At 57.5% G+C, this 10,280-nt stretch overlaps 1 protein-coding gene and 1 long non-coding RNA gene across 2 annotated transcripts in view; both read left to right on the top strand.

Annotated features, from left to right (window-relative positions):
* Positions 1-6,664, top strand: part of Sh3bgr (SH3 domain binding glutamate rich protein) — a 22,910-nt gene extending 16,246 nt beyond the window's left edge. The window contains 3 exon segments of the mRNA XM_048346216.1: positions 3,732-3,806; positions 3,903-3,995; positions 6,500-6,664. Coding sequence (XP_048202173.1) covers positions 3,732-3,806; positions 3,903-3,995; positions 6,500-6,568 — 237 coding nt within the window. The 3' untranslated portion in view covers positions 6,569-6,664.
* Positions 6,665-7,604: 940 nt separating this feature from the next.
* On the top strand, positions 7,605-9,589 carry LOC125351446. The gene is made up of 2 exons (XR_007210944.1): positions 7,605-7,742; positions 9,212-9,589. It is a non-coding gene; the product is annotated as an uncharacterized LOC125351446 (long non-coding RNA).
* Positions 9,590-10,280: the final 691 nt, after the last annotated feature.

The following is a 10,280-nucleotide window of genomic DNA, read 5'->3' as shown; positions in this document are numbered from 1 at the left end:
ACCTCCATCCCTTTCTGAGAACACTGTTCCGTGGGCGCAGTCGAGTATTTTTATTCTGTTTACGTTGACTCAGATGGAGGAGCTAAAGGCAGTTTTGAAACGTATTCTAATCCTTTGGAATGTTGGTCTACATGACGTGACGAAGGTCCGCTGCTGTCTCGGTGGAGAACGCTATTGTTGAATGTGAACAGTTAGCTCCTCTCAAGCGGACACGCGTGAAGTACTGGAAGGCTCAGAGCCCCGGGCGGGGGGGGGGGGGGGGCGGGCTCGTGGTGTCCATCGGTCCTGCTCAGACAGGACCACCACTGGAGGTGGTTTCCCTCCCTCCCCCTGCTCTCTGTGGTTTGCCAGGTGCAGAGTTTCAGGGGGTGCCCCTTCTGGTCTCCTGCGTGCCGAGGAGGAGCCCGGTGCCCCCCCCCCCACCTTCTGAGAGGCCTCGGGGCTCTTCTCTGCCTGTGCTGGGGCTCTATGAAGAGGTGCCAGGAGCGGGTGTTCCCCGTATCCCGGGTGGCAGGCCGTAGCTGTGCCCTCGATGTGGGGAGTCATGTCCCTCACGTCTAGAAGACGAGATGCCGGCGACAAGGCTGTTGTGTGGGCTTCATTTTTTTTTTTTTTGCCAGTCCTGGGCCTTGAATTCAGGGCTGAGCACTGTCCCTGGCTTCTTTTTGCTCAAGGCTAGCACTCTGCCACCTGAGCCACAGCGCCGCTTCTGGCTTTTTCTATCTATGTGGTGCTGAGGAATCGAACCCAGGACTTCATACATGCTGGGCACGCACCTTACCACCAAGCCACATTCCCGGACCCTGTAGTTCATTTTTAACATGGTGTCCATGCTGGTTTTTTTTTTTCTTTTTTTAGAAAAAAGAAAAGACAGCATGTTGTTCTGAGATCTCCCCTTGCTGACTCCTGTGAGTGGAGTTCAGCGTCTACCGTGTCTCACCTCGGTGTTATCTGCACAGGAGCACAAGGGAGCTCCCACTCCTGCCGGGCTGACCGCCCTCCGCCCGTCCCTCCGCCCGTCCCTCCTTCCTGAGGCTCTCCCCTGACTTTAGAAGCCCCGTTTTCTACTCCCACCTTGTGCGATTCCATCCTCAAAGGGGGTTCGCGTAGGATCAGGGTCACGCAGTGTTTCTCTCACACCACGTGGTGGGCTTTAATTCCATCCGGGTGGCGGCAAACCAGCTCGGTTTCCAGACCCTGATTTGAAGCCCTGATTTGAGCTGAGGTGTTGTCGTAGTCCGTGCATTTCCCTTTCCTCGGGGAACAGCGTGGCCTGTCTGGAATCTTCTTCTGCGTCACGCGCAGACCCCCACCCTCAAGCCACCCTCTCGGCAGCCCTGGGCTCGCGGGTGGTGTTTGTGCACGCACCCGGGGAAAGTACTTCAAGTATCCTTGGAAAGACAGATGCTCCATTTATGCAAACGAAAGGACTTGTCGCAGTGTCATATTGTCGTAAACAACGTTGCGGAGAAGTGTCAGCAAGGAAAATTAATCTTGATCAAGCTAAAAATAGACAGTCTTGACAGTTACGTAGAAATGTAAAATTTCCATGTCGCGGGCGGGCGGCACGGGGCTGGTTCTTCCCAAGAAGGCTTTGTCAGGAAGCTTTTGCCCCACAGAGTCTAACTTGGTTCTTTAAAAAAAAAAAAAAAGCGGATAGTCATTCTTAATATGGCATTCTGGGCCAGGCCGTTCGTTCCAGGCCAGGCCACGGTTGCGTAGATAATATTTTACTTACGCTCTGGCAAGAAGGAAGATACATTCCTGTTAAAGGTACGCACACCATCCTGTTGGCACGAGGGTAAGATCTGCGCTTTAGTTCAATAAGGTGGATTCCGTAAGAAGTTGAATTCTGCAGATGTCAAGCAAGGAAGGTAAGATGTCACTTGCACACATTGCCTCTAGCAGACCCGGTTGCATTGTTGTACTCTGCGAGGCGGAAGAGGAACAACAAGCAAGAACTTTCCGGTATGCCCAGCCGACAGCTGTTGTCCGGACAGAAACTCCTGCTCTGCCTTACCCGTTTACTTCATTCTGTGCAATTAATTCTCCCTCAGGGTTCTCACGGGCCATCTGCTTCCCCACGAGAAGCCTGGGAATTCCAGGGCTGTCCAGTGTGGTCTTGAGTTCTGGCAGGCGATGCTTTCCTGTACGACTGCTAGAGACTCATCCTTCAGGGCAGATAAAACGTTTTTCCTGTGCAACTGTTAGAGAGTCATCCTTCAGGGCAGATAAAACGTTTTTCCTGTGCAACTGCTAGAGAGTCATCCTTCCGGGCAGATAAAACATTTATTTATTACTATTATCTTTAAAAGCGAAGAAACGGTTGAAAATTAGAACAAGAAGAATGGCGTGGAGAAGTAAATTCGGTGGTTTCCGTGGTACACAAAACAACGAAATGAAGTCCATCCAATAACATCCAGCCACATTCTTTACGAACATCATGATTAGGCCGGATTCCGCACACAACATCATCCGGGGGCGGGATGAAGGAAGTCGGGGAATGGGAGGAGAAATGGTATTTTCTGAAGACAGAAAGAGGAGGAACATGGGGAAATCACAGAAGAGGTGGGAGAGACAGCCGAGAAGCACAGAGGAACAGAAGTGTTCCAGAAAGTGCTGTGCTCCATCCCCTGGCTTTCTGTGTGTGTGTGTGTGTGTGTGTGTGTGTGTGTGTGTGTGTGTGTGTGTGTACCAGAAGACACACAGGTGGCCTGTGGAATCGGTGGCGATGCAGACCCTCCTGGCAGGTCTTAAACCCATGTGGAGATGTGACGTGACCAGGATTGGTTAAACTCTCCCGTGTGAAAGGCCAGACTTGGGGAAGACAAACGCTTTGCTGCTTCCCTCATCTTGAAGAGCCGTGTAGCGGGGTGCCATGTTGAGAAGAGGCCTCTGGAGACCGAGCTACTCTGGGGATGGAAAACCAGGACCAGCCGGGGCTCGAGGAGTCTTGGGACACGTCTCCACGTGTCTGGGCGGGAGACCGTGTGAGGGGTGGGTGGAGGTTTCTGACTCACAGGTTGCCAGGGCAGGGAAGGTGCCCCGGCTGCAGGCTCGTCCCCTGAGCCATGGAGGCAGCGGAGCTCTGGGCCTGTAGACCGTGCAGAGCGCCCAGCCGCTGGGTCCTGCCTCTCGGTGAGGCGCGCTGGCTGCTGGGTGGATCTCAGAGCCCCCGAGACCGGGCCTTCGGGGGTGGCGAGTTTCACAGCCTTCAGGATGGGGTCTGAAGGCACCGAGACAGGCAGGCGGGCAGGCAGGCAGAATGCAGGGCTGCGGAAGTGGGGGGGCTGGCCCCCACTTCTACAGGTACAGAACTCAGTGCTGTGTGCGCATCCTTCTGCCTTCTGACACATCCTGGAGGCTTCTGGGGGTTGGATGCTTGCTGCCACCGGGCATACAACTGAGGACGGTGAGAGAGACTAGAGAAACAGGCGGGAACCAGCCCGTGGCGGGGCATGGCTTCCCGTGGCCAGCAACGGCTCCCCGTACATAAGGACACATCAAACGGTTTTAAAACTCTCCCCACGTGGGTTGTCCCAGCAGGCCGCGCACACGGTCTGACTCACTCCCACGAGCCTGGGGACCATTGCCACGCGGCGGGAAGAGCGGCGGGTGGGGGGCAGAGACCCCGGGGACGGCAGGCTTTTCCACGCCTGTCCGCGGAGGGTGGCGCGGGCCGGCCGCACCGCCGCCGTGACCCGCACACAGGGCGCCCTTCCGTGCCGCAGGTGCCCAAGCCGCCCGAGGACGCCGCTCCCCTCCCCAACGGCGACGTGGCCGCCCAGCCAGAGGGCGCCGCCCAGGTAAGGGCGGCGGGGCCCCTCCTTCCCCCCAAGCCGGCGCCTCGCTTCTCCACGCCCGCCCACCCCCCCGATATCCTGGCTCTCTGTTCTGCTCAGGGCGCCAAGACGACGGGAGAAGGTGGAGAAGACGAGGGGCAGAAGGAGGAGGGCGAAGGTGCGGGCAGCCCCCCCGAGTCCCCGGAGAAGCACGTGAGTGCCGGCTGCTTTTGCAGTCCTTCCACGGGGCCTGGTCTGCTGTCAAAGCCATAGGGGCCCCCCGTGGGCTGTGGCGGGGCTGGGGGGGCGGGCAGGTCACTTCCGTTACTGTGGGAACCAGGGCGGGGCGGAGGGAGGAGCCGGAGCCAGGCCTGCAGGCCCAGCCGGACGAGGCCTCTCCTGTCCGTGAGCTTGCTGGCCGTCGGGGGTGCTTGGTGGATGCAGAGTCTCTGTCCGCCTCGGCCCTTCTCGTTCCTACAGACACCCGCTTCCCCGCCCGGCGGCTTGGGAAACAGAGGCTAAGGGGTGACACGTATTTGTGGGGTTGACAAGATGAAAAGACAGCCTTTGGGGCGGAGACAGACGCGCTGAGTTCAAGTCCAGTGTGTGCGGGGGAGGGCAGGTCCCACTGAGGCACAGAGCACCTTGAAGGGCTTGCAGACACCTTCCCCGTGCCTTCGCCTTCGGAGGCCGCGTGCGAAGGTTCTCGGAGCATTCACCCTCTCCCGAGAAATTAAGGTCAAGTCAAATATATGATGGAGAGGGTACAGTCTCTCTGTCATGTTTCCTTTTTTTCTCCTCCCGTGCCTCAATTTGTTTCATGCACTTTATTTTTAAAGTACAATGTTATTATTGTCAAGGTGTTGTACAGAGGGGTTGCCAATTCACAAGTCAGGTAATCATACATTTCCTGCTTTGGACAATGTCACCTCCCCCCCTTTCTTCCCCCTCCCCCCCCAGTTTCCCCCTCCCGACCCTGCTCACAAGTTACACAGTTCATTTTCCACATGCGGTATGCTGCAGAGCGTGATTGCATTTGTTCACCCACGCTCCCTCCCTTTCTGTGTCCCCCTGAGTCCCCCCTAAAAGAAAAAAAACCCAAAGCAAAACCCACCACCACCACCACCACCACCATTACCACCACCATTACCACTACCACCACCACCACTACCACCATTACCACCACCACCACCACCATTACCACCACCGCCACCACCTCCAAATGCCCCATGCTTCCATTTCCTGGAATTCCCTTCCATAAATAGTATTTTAAATGTTCAGGGGAGTTTCACCTTTGGGGTCCTCCCCTAAGGGTATATCCTCCATTTGTCTGTGTGTGTGTGTGTGTGTGTGTGTGTGTGTGTGTGTGCGCGCGCGCACGCGCAGTTGTTTAGGGCCAGCACGGGTTATCATGTCCAATTGTATTTTAGATCTAGCTTCTGCATGTGAGAGGAAAAACGCGCCGTTTGTGTCTCTGGGGTCACCTCACTTAGCATGATTTGTTCTGGGCCCATCCATTTCCCTGCAAATGGCATAATCTTATTCTTCCTAACGGATGAGTAAAATTCCACGGCGTATGGGTACCGCATTTTATGAATCCACTCACCTGCTGTAGGGCACCTGGGCGGTTTCCGTACCTTGGCTCTTGTGAATAGTGCAGCGGGGAACATGGCTGTAATTCCTTCTTAAATTATACGAATGGAAGCGAACCCTGTGAGACTCTGGCCACCTCCAGGCTCCCATTCGTTTCTTGTTTGGGCTGGATCTAATCAATAAAGACAATTGGATTTGGGAAAACGTAGGACTAGCCACAGCTGTTAATTCTATACTACCTAGAGTGAATTTTAGTCCCATTGTGTATGGATAAAAGACAACGAATGTTCTTTGAGAACCACAGGCTTTACGTCCACCCCCCCACCCCGCCCCCCGGTCACCTGACAAGCATTTAGGAGCTCACCCCTTGCTTCCTGAAGGTTGCAATTGTCCTGGCAATGTAACAAATAAACAAGACGCAGATGATTCCCGGCCTAGGATTATGCCCGAGGTGTGGGTGGAAGAGTAAATGGTTGACTGTGGGAGCAGATAAGAGACCCCCCCAAGCTCGGCTTTAGGGGGTCTGCCTTGCAAACAGGCGTTTGGAGCAGAGTCCCGGAAGGGGGGGCGGTCCCTGTGGCTCAGTATGGCTGGGACAGAGTGGGCAGGGGGTGAAGCCAGGGGGTCCGGCGGGGCCGAGTCTCTGGAGATGGCGGTGTGTCCGTGCCAGGGGCTTGGGAGGCTTATGGTGTGTCGGAGCCAGCGCGTGGAGACTAGGTGGGCAAGGAAGACTGGCATGGTGGCAGTCAGGGGGGTGTGTCCAGAGGGCTGGAAGAGGGAGTCCATGCAGATGAACTTTGTGTCGGTCAGGAGCTTGAACTCAGGGCCGCGGTGCTGTCCCCGCGCTTGCGGCTGGTGCTTTTCCACTTTGAGCCGCAGCGCCGCTTCCGGTGTCTTCACGGGTTCCTTGGAGATGAGGCGACTCTCACGGACCTTCCTGCCCGGGCTGGCTTTGAACCGCGATCCTCAGCTCCCAGCCTCTGGAGTACCTAGGGTTATGGGTGTGAGCCGCCAGCACCGGGCTAGATGAACTTGGGTCTCACTGCAGTCTGCATAGGTTTGGGGGTCCCGCGGAACCCCGACTTGAATTCTGATTTTTGTTTTCCTTTCTTTCTGGAGCTCAGGAGGAGGCAGGAGAGCGAGCCGCGGGAGAGGTACGGCCTGCCCTTCCCCACTGTGCACAGGCAGCTTAGTTAACACCTCCTCTAGGTGAGGGCCTTGCGCTCTGGCCTCGCCCCTGTTCTTTGTGGGGTGAGGGGGCCAGGGCCACCCCACACCCCGAAAACCCTCCAGAGGCGAGGCGGGCCGCTGGGCTTCCCAGCGTTGGTGAGGAGAGGACTTGTGTGGTGTGGCACTCCCCAAATCGGCCCCGGCTTCCAGGGTGCGGGGGGGGGGGAGGGGGGAGGTCTTTCCCCCTCCCCTCTTCGGGCCCTCGTGGTGCGGTGGCTGTGCTCAAGGCTCGCTCTTCGCTTGTTTCTGACTCAGGCTGTGTCTGACACAGCGTGGCCCAGCTTGGACCTTCGGGGGGGGGCTCGTCCCGGGACGGGACGGGGGGGCTTGGGGGGCTTGGGGGATTGTCGTTAACCAGCCCCTGGGGGCGGGGGGCAGAATCAGCGTCTCAGGCTCCCAGGGGCCTGGTTGTTTTACGGCGTGGATGTCTGTCACGGAACGGTTTATGCGGTTTTGGAGGCTGACACCCCGCGGGTTCCGGGGAGCCCCTGGGGGAGAAAGAGGGGGCCACTCACGCTTGCCAAGGAGGAAGCCGGAGAGACGGGGGACCCCGGAATCCCACACCGGCTGGCCGTGCGGATGTCCTTCTGACATCCGTCCTTCTCCCCAGGTGGCCCAGCTGGCCCCGGGCTCACGCTCCTCCCGACCCCGCCTGCGGACCAGCCGCGTCCTGCTGGTCAGCGGTGGCCGGCGACCCCGGTTCCGTGCCCGGGAACCGTGGCTGATTAAACACAGAACTGTCAGGAAGGTGAAACGGCACCGGGCCTGTTTCCCTCCCCGACCGCGGGGGGTCAGAGGCGGTGTTGCAGGGCCAGTGTGCTCACACAGAGGGGTGTGTGTGTGTGTGTGTTTGCACACGTGTGCACGTGTGTCGCTGAGAGGCCGCAGGTGTTAGGCTCTTACCTCCCTTTTCTTTGTGTGTCTCTGCTTCTCTACCATGAATGACCCCACGATGACGATTCTGCGACCACAGACGGAAGAGATAAAGGAGGAGGAGGCCGAGGGGGAGGAGGAGGCCGAGGGGGAGGAGGAGGCCGAGGGGGAGGCCGAGGCCCAGGACGCTGAAGGAGAAGAGGAGCCAGGAGAAGAAGCGGAAGATTCCTAGGCCCTCTTCTGCTGAATTCTCCAGTTTCCCAGGTAGGCAGAGGACTCTGGAGTTGGGGTGCTGGGGCAGGGGCCACCCCCGATTCATGTCCCCGGCCCCCCCCCCGGCCCGGCTTCCGGCACCACACCGTCCAGGCCCCCTTTCCACACCCGCTGGCTTGGCTACACTGACGACAATGACTATACCCCCCCCCCTTCACCCCTCCATGCGTGCCCTCCCCGCCAGAACGCATTTCTGCTCCCCGGTAATTGTGCACCGTGTAAGAGTGTGGCTGGTGGCGTGTCACCCCCTGACGGCCGTGCTGGTGTCGAATGAGGGGACCAAGGATCGAGCCAGGAGAGGGGGTTACGTGCTGTAAAGGGATTTGGTTTTAATAGACATTTGGCCATCTCCTGTGGAAAGCTGCATTCTCGTGGCTTTTTTTTTTTGGGGGGGGTGGGGGGAAGGCAGTGGTGTCGGTCCTGGGGCTTGAACTCAGGGCCTGGCCACCGCCCCTGAGCTTTTCGGCTCGAGGATGGCTTTCCACCATTCCAATTCCACCCCAGCTTTTTGGTATTTAATGGAAGGTGAGAGTCTCAAGGGCTTTCCTGCCCAGGCTGGCTTTGAACCGTGATCCTCAGATCTCAGCCTTGTAGCTAGGATGACAGGCGTGGGCCCGCAGTGCTATAGCATTCTTGTCTTTGGCTTTGTGGAACTGGAATTTGATCTCAGGGCTGCACACTTGAGTCTTTTCCTTTGACGCCGGCAGCGGGGCTCAAAGCTCAGGATGCCATGTTCTCTCTCTCTCTCTCTCTCTCTCTCTCTCTCTCTCTCTCGCTTTTTGCTTGTGACCGATGCTCTCCCGTTCGAGCCACGTCTCTCGTTTCTGTTCCTTGCCGGTTAAATGGAGATGAGAGTTTCAAGGACGTGTTTCGCCGGGCTGGCTCGGAGGGGCGGTGCTCACATCTCCGCCTCCCGACCTGCCGGGATTACAGGCGTGAGCCACGCGCCCGGCTCGCCGCTGTCTTCCATGTTCTGGGCACACGGCCGGCTGCCCCTGCTTGGGGTACGGGTTCTGTGGCAGAGGGAGAAACGGGGACCCGCTTCTGAGACGAGAGCAAAGAGCGGCAGATTTCTGGAATTCTACGGGGAGAAGGGTGGGAGTGTAAGCAGGCCGGGCCGCGACCGCTCCCATGCCCACAGCGACAGAGGCTGCAGCGCCGTGGAAATCCCCGCCACGCGGTGGGGGCGCAGAGTCCCCCAAGAACCGTGTGGCCCAGCAATGGGGGCAGTCCCACGGAACACGGCCGGGGCGGGGGGGGGGGATGCTCAGCGTGGACAGGGGGCCGGGCACACGTTTCAGGCTTGGAATCTGGACCGCCACCGGCTGCTGTACGGTCGGGATATGAGGGAGGGAGGGAGGGAGGGAGGGAGCCCCGGTTTCACCCACCCCCCAGGCCCTGCAGTGCTCACCCACTTCAAAGTGCAGCAGCCCTGCCCCACCATCTGCCTTCTCTTTCAGACGACCCCAGCCACGGAGCAGCCTTTGAGATATCTCCCCACGCACGCAACCCAAACCACGCCGGCCGGGAACCCGCCCCGGGGGCCTCTGAGCGGCCGGGCTTCGCCCAGGACGTCTGGGGGGGCCCCCACGCCCGCCGCCTCTGCCAGCCGCGTCCGTCTGGAGTAGAACGCACCCGCCTTCGCGCCGTCGCGCCCCGCGATTCGTTTTGCTCTGAGCAGGTAGCTCCCCGGGATTCGTACGCAGGAAGAGCGGCTGGGAGGAATTCAAGTTCCGAAGCTTTGTGTGTGCCCCGCGGTCCTTGTCCTAGGGACTGAGCTTGGAAAGCGAGGCGCTTTCCGGAGAGCCATCGTCTAAATAAAGATGGATAGCAAACGTCTCGCGCCTTTCTTTCTTTCTTTTTGTTTTGGGTAGTAGTGTTGGAACTCAGGGTCTGGGCACTGCCCAGTAGCTCTTTTTTTTTTCTTTTTTGGTAGTATACTTGTCTTGCTTCATCTTCTTTAATTTTTAAAATTCATTTTAAAATTGTTACTCTAAAGGTAATAATGTCCGGAGGGGTCACCGTTCTGCAAGTCAAATACAGAATACACTTCTATTTGAACAATGCCATCCCTTTCCTTAATCCCAGTTTTCCCCTCCTGTCCCTTGCATGTATAGTTCATTTTCAACTTAGTGTTTAGTGATTACCATGGCTGCATTTGTTCACCCTTTGTCCCTCCCATTTCTGGGCCTCCCCTTTACCCGCCCAAAGGCAGAGAAATGAACAAATAAGATAAAGGCAGGGGTGGGGGGTGGGGGGGGGAACCCAAGAAGGACAACGGAAAAACCTCTGATTTCCGTTTTCTGGAGTTCCTTTTGACAAATACTATTTTATACGATCAGATGCGTGTGCACCTGCTCCTCTGGTCTCACTCGGTGTGAATGCCTACAGACCTGTGTAATTTATCATGTCCCGTTAGCTTTTGCACTCAAGGCTGGAGTTCTAGTTCTTGAGTCACAACTCCATTTCCAGCTATTTATTTTTTTGCCAATCCTGGGGCTTGGACTCAGGGCCTGAGCACCGTCCCTG

This window comes from Perognathus longimembris, chromosome 5 (genome assembly GCF_023159225.1).
Source record: "Perognathus longimembris pacificus isolate PPM17 chromosome 5, ASM2315922v1, whole genome shotgun sequence".
In the NCBI taxonomy this organism is placed as follows: domain Eukaryota; kingdom Metazoa; phylum Chordata; class Mammalia; order Rodentia; family Heteromyidae; genus Perognathus; species Perognathus longimembris.
The sequence above is the reverse complement of the archived record's forward strand: the minus strand, read 5'-3'. Positions and strand labels throughout refer to the sequence as shown.